This window comes from Cervus canadensis, chromosome 22 (assembly GCF_019320065.1).
Source record: "Cervus canadensis isolate Bull #8, Minnesota chromosome 22, ASM1932006v1, whole genome shotgun sequence".
Classification (NCBI taxonomy): domain Eukaryota; kingdom Metazoa; phylum Chordata; class Mammalia; order Artiodactyla; family Cervidae; genus Cervus; species Cervus canadensis.
In genome coordinates, this window is record NC_057407.1 from 2,636,895 (window position 1) to 2,660,491 (window position 23,597).

Genomic DNA, 23,597 nt, shown 5'->3' on the forward strand with positions numbered 1-23,597 from the left:
GTGAGATGGTTGGATGGCATCGCCGACTCAATGGACACGAGTTTGAGCAAGCTCCGGGAGATAGTGGAGGACGGGAGCCTGGCGTGCTGTGGTCTGTGGGGTCACAAAGACTCAGACGACTGAGTGACGGAACACGGGCCACCTGTGTACGCATCCCTGTCGCCCAGGTGTTCTCAGCTGACATAAAGTCTGAAAGAAAACGCAGAGCCAAGCCTTTCTAGATAAATGCTTTATTTTTTTCCTCAAAATGTTATAAAAGTTATTTCTCCTAAAGATCTACAGTGTATAGGGCTTTATAAATGTATCCAATAATGAGTAAAATCTAGTTAAACACTGATCTGTTCTTCCTAACGTTTAAGTCTCGCCCTCCTCCAGGGGGTCCCCTTGACCCGAGGATCAAACACATGTCTCTTTCGTCTCTGCACTGGCAGGCAGTTCTGTGCCACAGCGCCTCCTGGGAAGCCTCTTAGGAACGTGTAAGTCTCGTCGTTTCTCCTTATTGTAGCTTTGTTCTAGTCCTCTGCCGCCCTGAAGTGTTCCTGGCAAAGCAGGCGGCGGTGTCCCCTGAGGCGGCCTGCGCCGACCCGCTCCGCCTGCACGCAGCGTCAGGGCCTGCCTGGCAACCGCAAGGGGCCCCCCGAGGCCGGACCTGAGCCGTCTGCAGCGGCTCGAGTGCGGACACAGGAGGACTCTGCCTGGGAGCAAGGTCTGGGGCACGGCCGAGCCGCCGAGGTGACCGCTCGCGTCACAGCTTCTCAAACGGGAACAGGTGGGCAGCCGCTTCCTTCTTCTCCCTCCTGGTCCTCCTGGGGCACTTCGGCTCCTCGGCCTCTCGGTTTTGGGGCCAGGAGGCCGCCAGGATCCTGGCCGCTTCCGCTTGAGAGCTGGTCCCCTCCTCCTCGTCTGATGAGAGCCCGCCTCCTGTGTCTGTGTGGGGAGCGGCCGCCTCACTCTGGGGGCCGGGCCGGGGCGGGGGAGACAATGGAGGAAGCAGTGTCAGGAAGCCCCGGGCGTGACCCGGAGGACAGGGCCCGGCCTGCGGGTCCCGGAGCAGAGTGCAGCCGTGGGACACTGGAGCTGAGGCCAAGGGACTGCCTGCAGGTTGGTCCCTCGACCAACCCGGGAGGTGACTGCCAGTGGCGCCCTGCACTTGTTTCCTGGGTTTTGAACCAAAAAAGTGCCCAAATGCTTAGCACTAACTCAGTGTCGGATGCTCCGAGGGGGCAGCCCTGGAGGCCCCGAGTCTGGGCAGGCAGGGGCAGAAAGCTTGGGCGGGAGGAAGGAGCCCGTGGGAACATGGAGCCGGGAGAGGGGGCATCAGGGATCTGAGGAGGGAGCAGGTGGGGGTGGGGGGCAGTCAGATGCTCCCAGAGCACGTCTCCACGTCCCTGACCCAGTACTGACCGACCACTCCGTGGCTGTGCCTGGGGGCGTCTGTGCCCCCAGCAGGAGCCCTTAGGGGCCGCAGTGCTGCAGAAGGGCCTGAATGAGCAGCGGGGGTGGTCGCAGCCCCGGGGGCAGGACCAGGCCAGGAGGTGCAGACAGCTGTCCGCCCGAGTGGGCTCAGCGCCAGGTACAGCCCACGGCGGGCTCCCTTGTGCAGAAGGGGCAGGGCCCACGGCCTGACTCCGGGACACCTTTCTCAACACGGACCGGGCGCAGGGCCCGGGAGACAGGTCTGCGGCACCAGAACACAGCGGCCTCGAGCTCCGGGCAGAAGCGGCCGTGGTTCCCAAGCCCTCCCCAGGGCGCATCGTCCTCCGGGGCCACACTGACCTGGGCCCCATAGCGAAGTTTCAGCCGCTCCCGGATCAGCAGCCCTTTGACCAGCAGCTTCCAGTTCCCCAGAGCCCGCTTCTCCCTCTTCTGCAGAGGCAGACAGAGAACAGGAGACGCTGAGCGCGGCCATTCAGGAACAGATACAGGGGACACAGTGGGTCGGCAGAGTCGCTTGGCCTATGACTCATGAAGTGATACACGGGAGAGGCACCAAAGCCAGACACCTCTCCTTAACCGGTGCTGAGGTGTTCTGAGGATGGGGAGGGCCCTGGACCCCGGCAAATCCCTTTAGGAGGCAGGTGTCGGCAGCTGGACCGAGATCCGGTTCTGAGGGGCGGGCAGGCAGCTGCTCAGTGCCGGCCGCCCGGCGCCCCCAGGGAGGCAGTCGGAGCCAGAAAGCGCGCTGGGCCCAGCTCCCCGCTCCTCGCAGCCGTGGTGCGGGGCGGCCTGGGGGGAGCAGCCCCCCCTTGCGTGCCCCCCAGCCCTGCCCGCTCACCTCCTTCTCCTTCTTTTCTACGAGCGCCTGCTCGTTCTCCCAGGCGGTCAGGAGCACATCTCTGTACTCCTCGCAGACTACGTAGCCGTCGGTTCTGCGGGGTCAGCACACATGGTCCTTGAGCCCGCGCCTGCTCTGGCCTCTCTGCTCCCCGCTGCGGGGGACAGCCGGCCGCCCCTGAGCACTTGGGCCCTGAAGGACTTCCTGGCCGGCGGTCCACCGTCCCGGCCGGGGCTGCTGGCAGACACCACCCGTGCGGAAGGCGGGGCGGTGGACCAGACCCTCCTCCACCGCGGGAGCGGGCAGAGGCCACCAGCCAGGAAGCATGCTGACGCTGCTCGGTCACCCTGAGCGCCCCCAGGACAGCGCTTAACCCGGCACCTCAGGGTGCTTGTTTCACTGGCTTTGCAGCCTCTGGACGGAAGGCCCAGAATGAAAGTGTGAAAAGGTCAAGGATCGAGGCCGATCCTGCAAATCCAGAGGAAAACCCTGAACGTGAGAGCCGGGGGCCTCAACCCCACACCAGTCTCCCGCGCCTTCTCCAGAACCTGCTGCCCCGCCTTCCCACCTCGGCGGACACCCCTCACGCACATGGGATGGCAGTAGCCTTTATGGAAATCGAAGCCGGTGACGGCCTGCGCGCAGTCGATGTTCAGCTTCCGGGCCACGCGGTGCAGGTTGGGCAGGTGCAGCTGGATGCAGCCGACAGGCATCATGCTGGGCAGGAAGAGGTACACATTCCCAAACTCGTTCCGGGGCACCTGTGGAGGGAGGCGCCCGGGTCCAGCCAGCCGCAGAGGGGGACGGCCGGGTCCGGGCAGCCGCAGAGGAGGGCGCCAGGGTCCGGGCAGTGGCAGAGGGGGGCAGCCGGGTCTGGGCAGCCGCAGAAGGGGACGGCCGGGTCACAGCAGCCACAGAGGGGGGCGCCTGGGTCCAGCCAGCCGCAGAGGGGGACAGCTGGGTCCAGCCAGCCACAGAGGGAGGCGCCCGGGTCCGGGCAGCGGCAGAGGGGGGCAGCCGGGTCCGGGCAGCCGCAGAGGGGGGCGGCCGAGTCTGGGCAGCCGCAGAGGTGGACGGCTGGCCCCCGGCCCCCGCGGACGCGGCCCTCCTTACCTTCCCGTCCACGGCCACCGGCGGCTGGTACTCCTCGGTCTGCCATCTGCCAAACAGCCCCAGGTCGTTGTAGTCGCGCAGCTGCGGCTCGGCCTGGCGGGCTCTCCGCGCCCGGTTAGAGTAGCCTTTCACCATCTACACGGAGGAGTAGCCAGCGCTCACACCACGCGCTCCCAGCACACCGGGTACTGCGCTCAGCGCAGCCTTTCCAGCAGACCCGGAGGTGGGGTGCGTCATTAGGATCACCTCCGTCTTAACAGGGGAGCACTCTAGGAGGTGTGAGCAGCTCACCCCCTGTCACGGCCTTCACCTGTGTCCTGTGTCCATCACTGAAGGGGAAAGTGGACTCGAGAGATGTCCCCACGGCTGGTGAGCGACAGGCCTGCTTTGGGCCATGACCGGCTCCCTGCGCCTCAATCCCTTCCCACAAACCAGAGGCCCCCTACCTGGCCCAGCTCCCCAGGTCTCAGCAACCCAAAGGGCCCCTCCCAGGGATCTCCCAGAAGCGCCCGTGGCTCACAACTGCCCACTGTCCTCTGCTGGCTGAACCGGGCCCCGTGTCCCGTCCCCACCTCAAGGTCTGTGCTGAATTCACCGTGCCTCTGGGCAGCCGACTGACCCGGTGTAGCACCGAGGATGGCGCAGGGCCCTGGGGCCGCTGTCTCACTAGCTCAGGCCTCGGACAAGCTGCCCCTTCTCAGCTCCTGCTCTCCTGTCTGTAAAATCTCATGCGTGATGCCAACGCCACGCAGAGACCGCAGAGAGCTGGTGTGGGCGTGTCCACAGCAGGCAGGGCCGCGGCCTCTCTGGACACGCAGGGGACACAGATCTGACCCCAGGGCCTCAGGCACACACCGGGGTCAGAGGGCTGCTTCCCAGCCCGGCCCTCCTGCGTGCCTGGGAAGGCCCGTCTCTCACAAAGTCCTCGGTGCAGACAGCCCCGCGCCCACGCCGCTCCCGTCCGACCCCCGGGGCGCGTGGCCACCCGCCGTCCCACAGCGCTTACCTTGTAGGGCACTTCTCCGAGCCGCACCACACGCGCTTGCTTCAGCCACGTGTCCCTGGAGTGCAGCGTGTGCACGCAGTCCCTGAGGAGCCGGCGGGAGACAAAGGGCTGCTCACACCCCCCGAGCCGCCCGCAGGGCCCCGCCGCCTCGCCCAGGGCACCAGGGAGGCCCCGTCAGGCCCACGGCCGACAGGCGCCCGGCCGTCTTGTGGGGGACGCGTCCACTCGCAGACCCCAACCCCAACGGCCGCACGGGGAGGCCCCGGCAGCCGGGTCAGGGGCGGAGAGCCCCCGCAGTGCAGGTGGGCGGCGTCCCCCCCGCCTCAGGGTTTACTTGGCTGCTCAACACCAGACAGAGAGGAAGGAGGGTCCAGGTGGCGGCTGGGGCCCGGACCAGGCAGGGGCCAGGGGGCTCCCACACAGACCCTAGCCCGTCGGGGCTCAGCCACAGCAAGTAGCCCCGGGGCAGGGGGCCTGAAACACCTGCTCCTGTGCATTTCCCAGAGCTTCATTTTGTGCCTTTCTTTTCCTGTTTACCAAGAACACTCTCTATTTTCTGGTCTCACAGGTCAACGTTTTTAAAAAGTCACTAATATTTTCTATTACCATTTCTTAAATTTCTTCTGGTTGTTAAGTTTTTACTCCTGTTATTAAAACTTTGTTCAGTCTTAACTATATATATATATATTTATGTTCATTTTTCATGTTTATTTCTCCTTCCCCTCTTTGGCAATTTCTCTTTACCGTAGAAAAGATAACACATAATAACATAGAATTTACCACCTGAATCATTTTCAGGGTTATCGCTCAGTGGCACTGTTACATAACCATCACCAGCATCGTCTCCCAAACTTCTCATCTTCCCAGGCTGAAACTCTATACCCATTAAAATATCCAGTCATTTTAATTTTCACTATCAAATCCTTTATTCCTTCCTTTCATGCGTTTGTTTGACTTCAGTTTTGGGGGGTGTTTTTTTTTTATTGCCCATATAAACCTTACCTGCCCTACTTATTTTTCCTCCTATAAGACTGGCCTGCCCCAGATCTTTTAATCCCTGTGGTTTTAACTTTCAGGCTTTAAGCTCTGTTACACACTCCCCCGCGCCCCACCCCCGCACCTGCACACGGCACGCACGCGCAGTCAAGCTCGCCTCCCGGCTCTCCGAAGGCCGGGAGCCCCTGGCCGCCGGGCGGCCCCGCACCTGGAGTAGACGGCCTCCCCGCGGCAGTACCCGAGGACGGCGGCCGTCTCGGGGTAGATGGCCTCGTACTTGAGGAGGTGCCTCTTGAGGGCGTAGAGAGGGTGGTTCTTATACGTGCCGATGACGGTGGGCAGAGGCTGGTCCAGGTGCTTCGCCTGAAACTGCAAAGGCCAGAGAGACAGTGGCGGGCGTGCCACACGGTGCTCAGTCGTGTCTGAGTCTCCGCGACCCCACGGACAGTAGCCCGCCAGGCTCCTCTGTCCCAGCCATAGTGGAGTGGGTTGCCATTTCCTTCTCCAGGGGATCTTCCCGACCCAGGGATCAAAGCCACGTCTTCTATATTGCAGGCCAATTCTTTACCACTGAGCCTCTGGGGAAGGCCCAGGTTTGGCGGGGGCGACCCTCAAACAACCTGCTCGGGTAGCAGCTGGTGGCAGGGAGCTTCTGGGGGCCCCGGGCTGCTGCAGGTGCTGTGCCCGGCGCTCTGCTCTGCACACGCATTTGTGTCGAGAGCTCTGCAGTCTGGAGGCTCTGCAGCTCCCGGCGCTGGAAAAGTCACCCCTGCCCTCCGACAGCGCGGCCGGCCCGAGCAGAGCCTTCCTTGGGGGGAGGCCGCACCGTTAGTGACACCCCGATTCTGTGATGTGGGTTCCGGGGCCCGGCTCCCACAGAGACCAGGACGCCCACAGCTTCTCCTCCACGGCTTCCAGGGACTGGCTTCTCACCGGCAGCCCCGCTGCTCTCACCCTCATCCCTCCCCCGGCTCTCCTGCGCTTGCCCGCAGCGTCTCTTCCAATCCCGGACAGAGGGGAGGACCAGCAGGTGGGGAGGCGGGAGGGACCCCGCGCGGCCAGCTTCTGAGCAAGCCTTGAACTAGGTGCGTCACAACAGGCTCAGCACGAACGCAGTGACCCCATCACCGCGGAGCCGCCTCCTGAGCGAGCGCCCCGGCGCGCCCTGCAACAAGCCCTCCGTGCTCCTCCCGGGAGCTGAGAGTCCGGGGTCGCCGCAGGGATGCTGGCGTGCACACCTGTGCGCGGGTACACGCTGAGCGGGAGGAAACGGCTACACTGGGTGTTTTCCTCTTTCACTCGGGACGACTTACCTGACTTACGTCAAGCTCCACATTTCTAACAGGGCAATAACTGCAAGTACACAGGCTTTGGAGCCAGAGCAACCTGGGTTCCAACACCAAGTCAGCTCATCTCTTGGAGCCTAAATGTGACATGGCTGGTGAAATCAAGGCTGCGATTACCCCAGCTTGATTTTAATCCCCAGAGCGCCCCAGCCGCTCTGACCGTTAACTGAGGTAACAATCTGAACCCCCCAGCGCGGGCCGGCGCCGCTCCCGGTCCTCACCTCCTGATCCTCCCGCTGCTCCCGGTCCACCAGCGGGCTCCGGTAGGGCCGCAGGGTCTCCGCCCACCACGCTGCGTCCACGCGGCTCTTGCGGGTCGCCGTCAGCCAGGCGGGGTCGTACCTCTGCGTGACGTCGCGCACGCAGCCGGCGCCGTCGATGCCCACGACGTAGGTCACGGGCTTGGTGGCGTACTGGTAGCAGGTCAGGGGCTGGCCCACCACGCCGTGCACGCAGTCCACACACACCCACTTCTCCTCGCGCTCCGAGAACACCTCCAGCCACTGGTCCACGCCGGCCGCTCCCTGTCCGCCTGCCTTCCCGCCGTCCCCCGACGGCTTCTTGCCTCTCTTCGGCTTACGGCCCGCAGCGCTCGCCGCTGTTTCTGCGAAGCCAGGGGGCGGACGGCGGCTTCCGTGCTGGGACTTGGACCTACTCTTGGACCCCGCCTTTGTCCTCTGAGGGGCGGGGGCCCTCCGCGGCCTCGACAGGCCGGGCTCGGAATCCTCGTCGGACGGGCGGCAGCTGTCCTCGCTGGACGGCTCAAAGTCAGAGCCGCTGCTGGCCGCGTCACTATCGCTCTCCTCCTTGTAAGACACCCTGGCGGCCGCCCGCCGTCTCCGGGCCTGTGCTCGCCTCTGGGTCCCCCGCCTCTGCCCCCGAGCCTTGCCCGTGTCCTCCCCGCTGGACGGGGACTCCCCCCGCGGCCTCCTGCCTGCGGCCGCCTTGCCCTTCCCTCTGGCACGTGCCCCACCAGCGCCCTCAGAAGACGCGTCCTCTCCTCGGCTTCCTCCGCTGGGCTTTCCAGGAGCGTGGCTGGAAGCTTCTGAGGAGCCCCCAGGCGCCTCTGTAGATCTTCCCTTGCAAGGTTTCTTCCCCTTAAACAGAACAGGAAATTTCTGCTCTTTCTATTTTAACAATGACATGATAAAAGGTCTGCCGTCTAACAGGGCTAAGTCCTGCTGGAGCACCAGCATACACGAGACGTCCCCGGCTCAGTGATGGGCCGGCTGCCCTCCAGCAGGTGTGAGAAAGCGTTCACTAGATTCTGCAGCACCCGGGAGGAGCCCCCGGTCTGATTCTTCTCACTGTGCAGTGAGCCCAGGATGCGGGCACAGACAAACCCGGGTTCAAATCCCACTTCCGCGTCTCAGTTTTATCTGATCTGGATAGATCATGTCACTGCTGAGCCTCAGTTTCCTCAGCAGGAGTACCCACCTTACACTTAAGGCACTTTGCAAGCAAAATCACATTATTAAGAGTTCAGAAATTAAACAACTTCTGGACCGAACTTCAGACAGTGCCAGCACCCCCAAGGAGCAGGGTTCATCCCCCTTCCTGGATGACGGCGGGGTTCAGAGGCTCCCATCCTCACCCACATGGCTGGGGAGGACAAGCACCTCTTTACTGAGCCACCCACAGACCAGAAACCAGAGCAGCATGGAGCGCGGCCAGCAGGCCCCTCTGCACACGCAGAGCCCAGGCTGCGAGATGCCCGCCCTGCACCCGGCTTCCCCGCACAGCGCCTGAGCCAGGCCCGCTCAGAGGAAGGCTGCTCCACGAAGGCTGCCTTTAAAAGCAGTCTAACGAGCAGGTCTGCTTAAGTCTCAGGTAACTTCTCCCTCCTCCCTGACCACCCACCCTTTCCTGTGGAAGGCCCGGGAACCTCACCTTCGCTGCTGATAACTTCAGAGGAACTGGCTGCAGAGACAGTACGAGGCGGGTAGGGAGATGCAGGGCCCGGAGAAGCAGCAAAAATATCTAGAATGAGAAAAAACAACACGCTTATCCTAGGGAAAGAAGTAAGGATTGGAGTGATCCTGTGTGGTGAATGAACATGAAGACATGGCAAGTCAAAGGAGCCAGACGCGGAAGGTCACACGGAGCTGTCCCTCGGCTATCTGCGAGGACGGCTCCCAGGACCCGCTTGGGTTCCAGAGCCCGTGATGCCGCCCCACGGCAGGGGGCAGCAGCCAGCCCTCCCTACCCTCGGGTCCCGCCTCTGGGGGCTCAACCCCTGCAGAGAGACGTCTGATCGGCAGTCAGCTGACTCTGTGAATGCGGAGGTGGCCAACAGTGAGGGCTGACTGCGCTGTGATGTCTTTTATGTGAAGGGTCCACACTACGTGAATCCACAGACCGAACACGGGTCGGTGGTGCCAGCTCCCGGGGAGGCGGGAGGAGGGGGAACGGAGCGACCGTGTCGTGGGCACGGGGCTCCCTGCGGGGGCAGCAGACGGGGTCTGGGGACAGGCAGTGTGAACTGCTGTGAACGGAACTGCTCACTTCTTTTTTTTTTTTTAAAATAAAAAACAACTGTTGTTTTCACTTAATAAAACTGCAGGAAGAAAATGCGTACACAGATGCACAGGAAGAGTCTGGGAGGATGATGCTGAAACACCACTGTTCTCCTCTGGCTGCTGGTCTAACAGCGCCATTCCAGGCCAGATACTCAGACATTTTCGAGCCAGATCGGAAGAGAAAGTAAAGATGCCGGTCTTATAGCCTCTAAAGACACAAAATGTCCCCCTAAACAGAATCTGAGGCTTAGACACAAGTATATGCATTGACAGGAATCTTCGAGGATAAAGCCACGCTTCTACCTGTTTCATTGAGGCGGAGCTCTACCTGAGGGGATTCTGAGCGTGTGACAAGCCCTGTCTGCACAGAAGCTCTTCGCTACGGCTCCTGGACAGAACCCTCCTTGCCGCACAGCCGTCTGCCAGGTCACTGTCCAATGTGCAAGGTAAGGAAACACTCTGAAGGATTTCTGCAGCCAACATTAGGCCTTTTTTTTTTTCTTTTAATTTATTTATTATGTCTGCACTGGGTCTTATTCGTGGCATTTGGGATCTAGTTCCCAGACCAGGGTTCGAACCCAAGCCCCCTTCACTGGGAGCATGCAGTCTTAGCCACTGACCACCAGGGAAGTCCCTCCTTGGGACCTTTAAACACCCCTTTTGAATACTGTAAGCAACTGAGGGCACCTGACCAAAACCTAAGTGTGCTACTACTCCAGGGCGCCGAGTAGACAGGAGAAGGGCAGCTTTTGGCTCTCAGGCTGGTCCCAATCCTGACTCCAGTGCTTAGACTGAATGGCCCTAAGGAAGTGATTCCACTTCTGAGCTCCGGTACCTGTTCTTATCCTCTGAGAGCTGAGCAAGGAAGTGTATGTAAAACAGCCTGAATGGCACGTGGCACCTGACCGCCACTGTCGTTGGCTCACAGACCTATAAAACAGTGCTGCCTGGGGCGCCACTCACGTGGACCAGCTCCTCATCGTCTTTTGCTGAGTAAATAGCAAATCTCCGCTCCAGTGTCGTCTGCAGGCCGTCCTGCTCATTGGTCGAGAGGTCCGCGTTCACTGTAAACGTTCCGATGAACCTGGAGAGAACCAGGTACTTCTCAGAGGCCAGGGTGAAGAAAAGCCCTGTCCTCCTACGGCCAGAACCCACAGGGGAGAGTCTCAAGAGGGGCTCAGGAGCCCCCCTGCCCAGCCTGTCTGGCCGACTCCTGAAGGCCCAGCTCAGCCTTCCCCTCGAGGAGGGTCTGTGGGACTGACCTGCACCCAGCCCCTGAGACCCAAATCCTGCCCTACACTCTGCACGACAGGCCTGAGGGCCCTACCATTTCACCAGGTTGGACAGGTAGAGGACGTCCGCGTCTCGGGGTGGCACTTTGGTGAAGCGCATTGGGATGATGGAGAGGCCAATGGCTCGCAGGTCTGGCTGGTTGCAGATGCTGTTTCGGTAGAAGCCGTTTGCCAGCAGACACAGCAGGTGAACCTGGGAAGAGGGAAGTGGGAAGCCTGTAAACCAGAGGGATTTTGGCTGCCAAATTCAAAGACGTTTCGAGGACAGGAAATGCCCACTGTCATTTCTATATACAAAAAAAGAAAAGGAGAATTCCTAGCACTGCCGTTTCCCAAGGCTCTGTCTTTCACCCCTCTCTTCTCTCTAGATGCTTCTTCCCTCAGAGAAACAATCAAATCTCAAAGTTGCAAAATTCCTTTCTCTAAGAGGTCTTGTCTTTCGGAAGTGCATCCTGAAGGATCTGCGGATGAAACGTTATGAAGCCTGGGGTCTAAAGGACCGTCAGCATGGCCTGTCCCCACGCCGTCCCCCCGACCCTCCCCGACCCCTCTCCTAAACAAGGTCTTCCTCGGCTGCTGGGGCCCGCACTGATCTCCCCTCGTTCTGCGTCCTGAGTCTCCCTGTTCTGAGGTCTCTGCTGTTCCGTCTGTGAGACAGAAAGTCCTGCACGGTAGGAGACAAGCTTCGTGCAAGTTTCCCCACAACACCAGGCTCCTTGCGAGGCCTCAGCGTGTCCAGTAAGTGCCAGCTGAAGTCAGGAGCTGCTGCGCCTGCAGCTGAGGCCCGACCCAGTGTTACTGAACGGCTGAGCGAAGGGAGGGGCGGGGAGCGCTGAGCTGATGCCCCACGTGTCCTCCCCGCGCACTCCTCACACCCCCTCCCAGGCAGGCGCCGTTATCAGCCCCTCACCACCCCCACTTTGCTTCAGGAGAGCCGGCGGCGTGGCTGACAGAGCCAGTGCCCCGCACACCAGCCTCCTCATCCCATACCTTGTGCGTGTCCTCGTGGACCTCCTTATTGAAACGTTTCATCATCCTCCGAAGATACGTCTCAAACTCCATTTTGATCTTTTCACTGCAACGCACATTGAACAATCCCGAAGTGGAGGGGGGAGCCTGACCCCACTCGCCCATCCCTGCCGACGCCTCTCGGGGGCAGTGACTCAGGCCTTGCTACCCAGCAGACCTGCCACTGGCGGGTCCTACGTGTCCCCGCCTGCAAACCCCGGCCCGGAACATTCCCTCCCCAACCCGTACCTGCCACGCCTCCCGAGCAGGTGCCCCAGGATGTCCCTTCTGACCACCCCCGACTGCCCCACCTCCTGGGGCCCACTGCCTTGGCGTTAAGTCAACGCAACTGTTTGACTTGTTTGCGCAACGCTGTTCTGCCGTAAGATCCCTCATCTCTGTCCCAAGCCCCTTTAAGAAAACCTTTTGAACGACTTCTTTTATCTCCCTCCTTGACGCCTGATAAAGTGCTCATCACGTGGGGAACTCAGGACCAGTTAACTACCAGGAGATGCGCCGCATACGGCCAGGCCGCCGGGGCTGCAGAGGGACCGGGGACCCCTGGAAGGAGCGGGGGAGGCCCCCAGCCATGGGGAGCACTGCCGCGGGCCCTGCCGCAGTGCCGCGGGACACAAGCCGGGGTGTCGGGTCAGCCTGACAGACACAGATCGGGGCTCCTCCATGCCCAGCTGCAACGCTGCCTAGCTGTGAGTCTCTGGGCCCTCGTTCACATGCTGTCCTCAAGAGTCAGTAAGGTAACAGGCAGCCTGCACAACCCCTGGCACGTCTGTGCTTGCCTGGACACAAAGGCTTCGCCTTCAAGTCCTCAAGGTGAGCCCAGGGCGCTCTCGCCTAAGGCTCCTGACAACCTGGACACTCAGCCCGCGTCTCCTATGTGTCCTTCAAAAGCTTCCCTGGGGGGCAGCTGCCGCTGGTGAGACGTGAGGAAATCGAGAAGCAAGTGCTTGGTCGTACCTTCTTTCTCTGGCCTTCACCTGCTCCGGTGTCTCGATCTCTATCTCCACCGGCTTCACGGGCAGGGCGGATGCCGAGAAGGCTGCGCCTTCCCCTACGTCACCCGGCACGGGCTCACCCATTTCTAGCAACAGGAATTTTTTAGATCAGTGATAACAATTATGGTTATAAGAGGCGGTGCACTGAAAAACAGTGAGGTTCTGCTGGGGAGGGAGTGAGGCAGGAAACCATCGAGACCCTGCTCTGAGTTCCCAGGAGAGGCCCTGAGCGCTCACGGCCAAGTGTCTCATTAACCTGCAACGCCCAACGAGCGCCCAGAGCAGCAGCCCTGGGGGGGACCCTCAGACACGGACCCTGGTGCCGTGGAGCTGGGGCTCGGGAGCAGTATCCTGCTCTCCACGTTACTCTAGTGAAGCCCCCCATGGTTCGCTTTCTAGAGGCATGACTTCCAGACCAGACCGTAAAGGTGCACAGGGCAAGGCATGCATCTTCTCCATCTCCTTCTCTGCTACGCTGCTTGTAAACACTGGCCGAAATTAACTCTGCTGAACTGGATGGACGGTGAACTTCATGAGCTAAGGTCCTTGCACAGCGGCTCTGGGCCCAGAAGCAATGACCACAGCCGGTGCCGAGACCCTGGTTTCTGTGTGCCGGCTCCTACTGAAATGAAACAGGGCCGATTCCAGCCCTGCTGCAGGGAGACTGCAGGGAGACCCTGGAACACCTCACTGCGCCAAAGAACAAAAACATTCTCAGAAACTGCTGAGGCCACGTCATACACCACAGCGCGGCTGCTTAAAGGGGCCCCTGCTCGCCAAATGTAGGGGCAACCTGAAGGTCAAAGGATAAAGAGGATAACTGCTGACACAGTTGAATTTTTACGTCCACAGTGATACCCAAAATAAGTGACTAAATAAAAACAGTCCTTAAAGGGGAGACCTCTGCTTTACAGGTCAAAGGCAGCTAATAATTATACGTGAAATGACAATCAAAATATTGCCACTTTGTCATGCTCACTATAATAATCTTTGGTTCAGTCAAGATCACACCAACACCACTAAGTAGAAAGTGACTGGGGCACAGGATATTCACAGAGAATCAGGGAAAATGAACCTTTACACTGGCACTGTCAGGCGGTACCAGACACGGTCGAGCTTAGCATCACCGGCAGGACCACCTGAGGTCAGGTGCCTCTTAGTGGACGCGCTATGAAGTAGAGAACTCAGTGATAATACTGAGCATTATCATCAGCAGTATTCCTGCCAAAGAACATTCACTCTAAAGGCAACCAAGTCTTTGGACTCACGGTTCATAGGACCTGCAGGGGGGCATTCCAACAAGCTAACCACCATTATAAAGCAGAACATGAGACATTCTACAGAACAAGAGGCCAGGACTCTGCCAAAAAAACAAAAAACAGTGCTATGAACTGGAGCAAACTCCAGGAGATGCTCAGGACACGAGAACCTGGCGTGCTGCTGTCCTGGGGTCACAAAGAGTTGGACGTAACAACTGAAAAACAATGAAAAGCAAAACAATGAGGCGGGGTGGGGGGGGGGGCGGGTAACTTCCCTGGTGGTCCAGTGGTTAAAATTCCTTACTCCCAATGCAGGGGGCACAGGTTCAGTCCCTGGTCAGGGGACTAAGATCTTGCGTGTTGTGCAGTGTGGGCACCCCCCCACCCCACCCCAGCCAAAAGGTGGTGGGTGGAGTCTCTGCTGTAGATTAAAGAGACCAAATACCTTGATTAGATTCCACACTGGGGGGATTAAAAAAACAAGAAAAAAAGGCAGCTATAATGGACCCTCTCACAGTAACCAGGACCTTAATTAGGTGATGACAGCATTCCATCAGGCAGGACAGCGCCTTACCCTCAGGAGATAAATGCCCAAGTGTTTACCTGAAGAGCCAGGATGTCCGTGACTTACTTTCATAGTCCCACCAGCAGAGTTACAGAAAGGGAGACACGTTCCCTACGGCCCAACGGTCAAGTCAGGGCGTCTAGGGGATGCCTGGGCTACAGGCTCCATTTCTTGGTAGGTTTGAACATTTTCAAAAGGAAAAGCCCTGCTAGGCAGAAGGGCCCAAGGACAGAGACCCTGGCCGCTGTTTGCTGCGAGGACAGGATGTGCCAGGCCCTTCACGCTCTCCCACAAGCCCCCGGCTTACAGGGACTGCGCAGAGTCTACCGACCGTCCTGGAGAGCAAGCTCAGCTCGCACGGCTGGACGCGCTCACCCACAGGGCTGCCCGAGGGCAAAGCTGGGCCCGAGGCACGCGTGAGCACACGTCTCTCACCGAGTGCCTCCGGAGGAAGAGAAGGCACAAGCCCTTGCATCAAAAGCAAGTCCCTACTGCGACCGTATCTCGGTCTTCCTCTTTTTCCAAGAAAGGGACGGGACTGCAGTGACATGACCCCAAACACAACCAAGCAGGAGGACAGGATGAACCCGTTCTGGGAGCAGAGGGGTCGCGGTACCTTCCACCTCTTCCCAGTCCTCCTCGCTGTCTTCCTCGGCGACCCCCTCGCAGCCGCCTCTGTCTGCAGCGGCCTCTCTCTCTGGGGGCTGGCCCTTCCTGCGGGCGCTCGGCCAGTCACTGTGGGGAGATCAGAGGAAGGTGAAGAAAGCGCGCACGTCCCGGGCTCACGGGGACCCTGAGCTCCCCTTTCAGGGCTCCTTCTGTTGACTGTGAATCTGCTGCCCTTAGTTGAAGGTGGTTTGGCAGCTCTGAGCCTCACACCCTCCATCAGCCCGGGCCTCGGGTTCCCACCAGGACGGGCTCTGATCAGGGCTCTAATACTAGATGTGTCTTCGGAAACAGGAGGAGCGTGATGAAGCCGCACCCTGAGGCCATGTGAAGGGAAACAGCTGTCTGCAAACGGACGGGAAAGGGAGACGAGACCACGAAGAGAATGCAGGTCCCAGAAGGAGAAGCCGTGATGCCTGTGTGCACGTGTGCAGCCAGATGCCAGCAAGAAGGAGGGAAGGATTCACACTGGCTGACCCTCCCCGCCTCTGAGAGGGAAGACGAGAGGCGACTGAGGCCGGTAGAGTTTCACTGCTGGGTACGTGGGGGTGTGTCGTGAGGAACAGGCTCCGCTCCGCTGGAGCGGAGGCACAGAGCCGTGTAGACGCGCAGCTGGCTACGCACTGGCTCAGGGCTCCGTGCCTGCTCACGGGCAGTGGGTTAACATTTCTGCAAATTCACACATAAAGCATCTTCAGAGCCCCGAGTTGCTTTTAGCTTTTGTAAGATCTGACACATGCTGTCCAGTGAGAATATTAGCCAAGATTTTAGCACAGATACTTAAATTCACAGGCTTCAGACCTCAGCTCTAAAAAGACAAGACACTCCCTTTTTAGCCTGCTGCTTCCTTTCAAAAGCACAGAAACAAAAAGAACCCCTTTAAAAGTAAATGTGGGAGAAATGTCACTTCCCAGCCTAGAGGCAAGAAGGGGAGCCGGGCTTTCCCTGGCAGCGTCCTGGCTGATCTGTGTGTGGACTTCCCTGCAGAAAGAATCCAGCAGGTGGGAGCGGGAAGTGGGATGAGTCTGAGGGGAGAGGAGGTGAACGACGGTGGTGAGTCCACGTGCCTCCCGTGCTCCTTCCCACAGCGGCCGTGTCCTGGGCTACCTCCCAGCCAGGACTGGGGCTGCCAGGAGAGCCCACGCTGAGAGAAAAGCTTCTCTCTGATGTGAAGCGGGAACTGCGGCCTGTGGGTCCTCTTCCCTGCACCCCCCACCCCTCCGCAACATTCCCCGGAGGCAGATGACCAAGTGTTCACGAGGTTCACAGGCATGGTTCACCACATGATCAACGTGCTCAGTCACTGTAAGAGGCCCTGCCCTAGACGCCACGGGGCATACAGAGAGGAGCCGGTATGGTCCCAGCCGTCTGAGAGCTCACAGGGGTGTGTGGCGTGGACACAAGCAAGTGTAACACGAGGCAGGTGATTACACTCTTTAGAGATGCAGCAAGAAGCCAGCGGAGGAGAGGAGGAGGAATCAGTTGGCACCGAGGGGCAGGTGAGTTCTGCTCTGCATCGTCAAGGTGGCAGAACGCTTCCGGCTGCAGGCAGACCATGAGCACGTGTCGAGTTGGCCCGTGTCTGCTGGGCCGGAGCAGAGCAAACCCGAGGGGAGAGGGACAGGACGCGGCTGGGACGTCACGGAAACACCTCGTGCATATAATGTCTGTGTGGTAGAAACAGCACTGGGCCAGGAGCAGAAGACCTGCGTCTCATCCCGGCTTCTGCCACCATCTAGCTGTGTGGCCCCTAGTAAGTCACTCTCTGCAAGCGGTGGTCCTCATCTGCGGAGGCTGGGAGGTAAACTATACGGTCACCATGACTTCCAGTCTTACCAGTGGCCCGAGCACTACCCAGGCGTGTTTAAAGATCCCACCTTTTCCACGGACCCCAGAGATGAGCAACAGGAGCAGGTTTTCTTAGTCATACTTCCCTGGTGGGAACAACCAAGACCCGGTCAAGATGCTTTCTGCCGTCTCACCTGAAATCTTCCCCATCACTGAGGGCTTCGTCCTTTATAACCTGGGGCTCTTCAGATTTCACTGAAACCTTGGCCGCCTTCCTTCTCACTGGACCGTCCGCTGAGCCCCCAGCATCACGGCAGCCCCTCTTCCTCTTTCCTCGGGAAACTTTTGTGGGAGGGCTCTTCTTCAGCGGTTTCTGATCTTCGGAGACATCTAGGTGACCACACGGAACATGAGAGGAGACACACAGGAGAGAGGAGACACTGCAGGTCCGTGGGCAGGGTCACAGACGTCCTCCCTGGCGACCTCTCCCCAGACGCCCATCACCATCCCATGTTCAGGCAGTAACCAGCGTTCAGCCCGTCCCACTCCAGCTGGTCTGCACACCACAGGCCTCCTCATCAGTTACTCTGTTCCACCTCCTGAGGCTATACAGACACCAGCACACGACCCATAAAACCTAAACTGCAAACCTTAGATTTTACCTAATGTCCAGCAAGGACAAGCATCAATCCAGCAATTAACACCTTGCTTATTACTACCTGCTGAGACTATTTTAGGGATAATCCACTCCTACTAAGTGAAAAGCTTCAAGTTTATAAACATGTCTGAGTGGGAAGGACAGGGAAGCCTGGCATGCTGCAGTCCATGGGGTTGCAAAGAATCAGACTCGACTGAGCGACTGAACAACAATGATTTCCCCTAATCTAAGCGTCTGCTGTCTTTTAAAACCAAACGTTACTCAAAACACATACTTTATGAAATCTATCCAATCTAACCCATATGTCACGCGTACAAGCTTGCGTGTATGCTAAGTCATTTCAGTCATGTCCAACTCTGCAACCCCATGGACTGTAGCCTGCCAGGCTCCTCTGTTCATGGCATTTTCCAAGCAAGAATACTGGAGCGGGTTGCCAGGCCCTCCTCCAGGGGATCTTCCTGACCCAGAGATCGAACCTCTGTCTCTTACGTCTCCTGCATTGGCAGGCGGGTTCTTTACCACTAGCTCCACCTGGGAAGCCCCTTATTCCAAGCTTAAGGTTGGAATAAGTCAGCAGTAATTGAAAAACAACTTTATTTTAATAACTAACCATTATTAATAATAAATAATAAAATTTTGTTAAAAGGAGATATTAAAAAATGCATACACTATTCATTTTAGTTCAACCAGGGTATCTAAAAGCATGGTCTCCTAACATATAACTATATTATGTATGTTATAATATATTAATACAACAGGGGAAAATATTTTTCTATTGAAATATAGTCCCTCAGATTATCTTAAATCTGAAATAAATCATCTTATTTTTTCCTCTGCACGACTGCTTCAATTAACATTAGAAAACAAAAATACTCTAACCTTTATTGAGGTTCCAAAAGGAGCTGCGATATTTACCTAAAATATCAAATTAATGCATTCCTTTTATTTATGGTTTGTACTGCTAACTCCCTGGATACATATTTTTAGTCCCCAAGAACACAATTTTGCATTGAAGAAAAAGACTCTACCTTTTGAGCTTAAAAAAAAAAATCGTAACTAAATTTTAATAAATTTCACCTTATAGCAGCATTTGTTTTAATGCTGGCTAAAATCACTGATTCAGTTCTGTTTCTTCAGATTTCTTATTTCAAGGCCAAAAGTTTATTTACGACCTGACAGTTTGGTAGGGCATACTGAAAACCAGGATTTCTAGATCTGACAGTGGTTTTTAGCCCTCTGTCAATAAGATGCTAAATACTTTACTAAAGATGCAGGTGGGAAGCCGCTTCAGAAGCACTGTTTATTCCTCTCTAAACTTACTCGGTCGGTTAAAAGGCAGAGGTGTGCATGTCTGTGCTTTGAATAGAGAAACAGAGGAGTTAAAAGTGAGAACAAGGGAAACAAACTGTGAATCAAAAAAAAGTTCATAGTATAATTTCAAAGTATCCAAAATTTTAAAAATCTGAATACCCATCCATTAAATGGACATTAATTAAATCATTAATTATGGTATAGTCACACAATGATATATAATTCAGTTATCTTTTAAGACAAAGGAAAAAGATATGATAAAATGCTAAGAATGCAAAGCTGTTTGTATAGTTTCTACTACGAAAAAAGACAGAAACTAGGAGGAAACACAGTATTACTCAGTGGTGGTGGTTTCTGGATGGTAGACATGGATTTTACATTTTTTCCTAAATTCTTTGTGTGTGTTTTGTGTGTGTGCCGGAGTATCAAGAGGCTATTATCTAGATACTCCATGCAATTGGAAACTAAAATATAGCTCAGACAGCAGTAATCATATCAGGCAAGATAGACCATAAAACAAAGTCTATAATAATAGAAAAAGACATTATGTAATGATAAAGGGGTCAATACAAGAAGATGATATCACTGATAAACACATATGCATCTAACAGAGGAGCATCTGAATATATACAGAAAATATTAACAGAAATAAAGGGAGACACTGACAGTATACAATAACTGCAGGCGACTTCGACACCCCACTTACATCAATGGACAGAGCACGCAGAAAGAAAACCAGTGAGGTAGATAAAAACAAATGGAAAAAAAAGGAAAATCAATAAGGTAACAGTGATCTTAAATGACACATTGGACCAAATTAAGTTAATAGATAACTTCAAGACACTGTGTCCAACACAGCAGAATAGTCTTTTCAAGTGCACATGGAACATTGTCCAGGATCCATCGACCACATGCTAACCACAAAACAAGTCCCAGCAAATTCTAGACTGAAAAGTTATTAAGTATCTTTTCCAATGACAACAGTATGAAACCAGAAATCAATGACAGGAGAAAAATGAAACACAAACACATGGAGACTAAATAGGATGCTACAAAAAACAACCAACCAACGGATGACTCATGATACTGTAGAGAAAATCAGAAAATACCTTAAGAAGATGAAAATAAAAAACACAATTTTACAAAATCTACAGGACACAACAAAAGCAGTTTTAAGAGGGAAGCTTAGAGCAATACAGGCTCACCTCAAGAAATAGGAAAAGTCTCAAACAACCTAAGCTACCATCTAAAGGAATCAGAAATATCAGTCATAAAAAAGAAATCTTGCCATTTGCAACAACGTGGAGGATATTATGCTTGGTGAAATAAAGAAAGACAAATACCATGTTTTCCCTTATATACAGAATCTAAAAAATAAAACAAATGAACAAATAAAACAAAAACAGACTCACAGATACAGAGAACAAATTAGTGGCTACCAGTGGGGAAAGCGGTAGGGGGAGAGGCAAGATAGGGGAAGAGGATTAAGAGGAACAAAGTGCTAGGTATAAAATCAGTAAATTACAAGGATGTAATGTATAGCACAGGGATATGGTCGATACTTTGTAATGACTTTATATGGAGTATTAAGTGTGAAAGTGTTAGTCACTCAGTCATGTCTGATTTGTGACCCCATGGACTATAGCCTGTCAGGCTTCTCTGTCCATAGAATTCTCCAGGCAAGAATACGGGAGTGGGTGGCCATTCCATTCTTCAGGGGATCTTCCTGACCCAGGGACTGAACCCAGGTCTCCTGCACTGCAGGAGGATTCTTCACTGTCTGAGCCACCGGGGAGCCCTTATATGGAATATAATCTAATATCCAATATCCAGTCATTGTTGTACGTCTGAACTAATGCTATAATAAGTCAACTATAACTTAAACAGAGGCCATCTTCCAAGACTCTCCAAGATCTAGAGCTGTCTGCTACAGTCAGCCCTCTGTTCTGTATCTGTGGATACAGATACAGCCCTGTGGATACAGCCCTGGTTCTCAATCTGTGGATTTAACCAACCTTGGATTGAACTTTGCTTGAATCCACAGATGTGCAACCTGTGCAGGGCTGGCTGTACTACACTGTTATATAACCTGGTTATTTCAGCATGAATTAACCACTGGGCTTGCTCGGCCAGCTAATTTAACAACAACAACAACAAGGAAAAAATCCACCTACTTAGAACTGCCGGCAGCACCTCCTAGCACTAAGAAGAAAATACACACTCCTTAGTCTGGTCTCCAACCTAAGGTTCCTACTTACCTCTCTCACCTCAATTCTAAAACATTCCTTTCTAAGAGTTTTAAACTTACTGATTCCTCTGCCCACAGCTCTTTGCCCACATCCTACAAAAGGCCCCTTCATTACAGCCAGTAATTGGCTGAAAGCACTACGTCCTCGGACAGGACTTCTTGACCACTGATTCTGACTCTGCTCTGTGTTCCCTGTCCCCATGTCAGTTTTATTACAGAGATCTGCCTTCTTCATAGTTCCTATCACCATGGGAATTTGTTTTTTAACTTGTTAGTCCTACCTCCCCTGCCCCAAAGATTACAAGCATCATGAGAGCAGGAACTTTGTCTGTCCTGTTCACCACTACCCTTCCAGTGCCTATAACTGGGCCTGAAAATAGCCAGGTGCTCAGTAAGTATCTGCTGGAGGAGTTAATGATGAAGGAGGAAATCGATGAAGGAATGTTGAGGTTAAATGTGTAGAAACTAGAGGGGCCCTAACAGAAACAAAGATAAAATGGGAAGACAAATAGTTGGCTGTTGAAAGCAGCCAAGTGTCACTTATTTGCATGCTCTGTGGTGCTGTTATACACTACACTGACCAGTCACCAAATCAATTTCAGCTGTAGCCAAAACCACAGCCAAACTGTTCCTCCACCAACCACAGCAAAGACAACAGCTCTTCCCGGAAGCTGCCACAGAAACTTACTGCAGCTCCGCTGGCTCGCAGAGTGCGTGTGAGGCTTGAGTGTGCCCCTTGCTTACGCGTAGTTTGAATGATACGAGTTAGCTCATCTGATCACCTCACCCAGACCAGGCCCAGAGCCTGATGTGCATCTCACTGAAAACTCACCACCACCCTGCAGAATCACAGAATTACTCAATCTAATGTCATAGGGGGCCTTACTGGTGATCTCGTCCAATCGTCTACTCAGTTATATGAGGTACCCCAGAAATTCCTTCTACCACATGCATTATACAGTTATTTATACTATTTATTGAGCACTTAGTATATGCAGGGAAGTGGAGAGGACAAGATGAGATACCGCAAAAAGTAAGACATGTTTTCATAAGCTTATCTGGTTAAGACAGGTCAAAAAGGAAGCAAATAAATTACCAAGATCCTCTGTGATGAAGTGTACCTGGGAAAGACCATCTAAGGCAAGACACTCAAGGAGTGCCTGGGTTGAGACCTGCAGGAAAAGAAGGCAGCCATGGCAAAAGCCACGAGGAACATTCGAGGGAGAAGGAACATCAAAGGCAAAGGCTCGGGTGAGAAATAACGCGGCCTGCCCGAGGAACCTAAAGGAGGCCAACAAGGAGATTATCTGGGAAAGGAGAGAGCAGCAGCAGGCCGCACAAATAGTAGCGGCAGCGGAATCATGCAGGGTCTTGTAGGCCATGTGAGGAATCTCGATGATATGCCAAGGGCAATGGGAAGCCAGAGCGTTTGAAGTAGGAGCGTGGCAAGATCTCATTTATTTTTTTCTTAAGATCAGTTGCTGCTGCAGGGAGAACTCAGTGAGTGGATGAAAGGAAGTACAGAGAGTAGTAAACAGACCACTGCAGTCGTTCAACTGCAAAGTGAAGGTGGCTTGGACAGGGGGTGTGGCCAGGAAAATATAGAGAAGTAGGAGATTTGAGACAGGGTTCTGAGGTGGAACTGACAGAACCTGCTGAAGGACTGGAGGTGTGCAGTGTAAAGAAGAGGGGTTTGTTCTAACAAGTGATGAAGGGACCAGTGAGATGGGGATAAGTGGGGAAGGGGCAGGTTTAGTTTGCCCAGGACAAAGGTAAGAAAACTATCCGATATGCACGTGGAGAAGTCGACTGGGATCCGAAATCTGGGGCTCTAGGGTGGGATTTAGCTGAAGGTACCGTTAAGGAAGCCTGGCGTGCTGCAGGCCTTGGGGTCGCAAAGTGTCGGGCACGACGTAGCGACTGAACAACTACTCTTCAGGAGATCAGCACACTCCCGCACTCTTAAGTGCGGGTCCGCTGGCCTTGTGCGGGCACAAAACAAGTGCCTTCTGCCTATTCACCCTCTGCATCTGCCAGGAGACCGGACTTGACCCTGCAGGCGGCAGGACGCAGGAAGAGATCGCGCAGGGGAGCTCGCGGTCCGGCCAGGATCGGCGGAACCGCTCAGGGCGCATCCGGCACGGAGGGCAAAGGCGCAGTGACGTCGAGGTGGCCAGGGGCGGGCGGACGCCGCCTGCCTCCCGCGGTCACCGGGACGCGGTCTCCTCCCCGCAGGTGGGCGCGGGGTTGCCTACCCGCACCCGCGGGAGGTCGGCCTCGCCCTCCCCGCGCCCGGCCCGCCTCCTGCCCTCCTCCAGCCTCTCCCCGCCAAGCCCGGCTCGGCCTCGCTCTCACCCGCCTCCTCCTCCTCGCGCCGGGCTTTGGTCTCGCCCTTGGCCGTCTGGCCGCGGGGGCGCCGGCCAGCCGCGCGTTTCCGAGCCATCTCTGCCCGGGCAAGACTCGCCTGGCGAGGGACACACCGCGCCGGCGCCGGACGCTGCCCGAGAGCTGGCTCCGCCCCGAGGCGGGGCGAG

The 23,597-nt window shown here is 55.7% G+C and overlaps 1 protein-coding gene across 1 annotated transcript; it reads right to left on the reverse strand.

Annotated features, from left to right (window-relative positions):
* Nucleotides 1-214: 214 nt before the first annotated feature.
* Nucleotides 215-23,589, reverse strand: XPC (XPC complex subunit, DNA damage recognition and repair factor). The gene is made up of 16 exons (XM_043443563.1): nucleotides 23,419-23,589; nucleotides 17,041-17,236; nucleotides 15,009-15,127; nucleotides 12,531-12,654; nucleotides 11,538-11,622; nucleotides 10,583-10,740; nucleotides 10,219-10,339; nucleotides 8,627-8,716; nucleotides 6,958-7,833; nucleotides 5,599-5,759; nucleotides 4,395-4,476; nucleotides 3,389-3,523; nucleotides 2,867-3,036; nucleotides 2,276-2,369; nucleotides 1,777-1,866; nucleotides 215-952 (listed from the first exon to the last, which is right to left on the reverse strand). The coding sequence occupies exons 1-16, from the start codon at nucleotides 23,504-23,506 to the stop codon at nucleotides 746-748; spliced, it is 2,796 nt and encodes a 931-aa protein (XP_043299498.1). The 5' UTR covers nucleotides 23,507-23,589; the 3' UTR covers nucleotides 215-745.
* Between the last annotated feature and the right edge of the window lie 8 nt (nucleotides 23,590-23,597).

Bases quoted from the DNA above. Each gene is read 5' to 3' on its own strand.
- XPC (XM_043443563.1), bottom strand. From the start codon at position 23,506: ATGGCTCGGAAACGCGCGGCTGGCCGGCGCCCCCGCGGCCAGACGGCC. The intron at 15,128-17,040 runs GTGAGACGGCAG...ATCTCCCCACAG, and splicing joins AGTGATGGGGAAGATTTCAG to TGACTGGCCGAGCGCCCGCA. The intron at 3,524-4,394 runs GTAAGCGCTGTG...TCCTCCGTGTAG, and splicing joins TCGGAGAAGTGCCCTACAAG to ATGGTGAAAGGCTACTCTAA.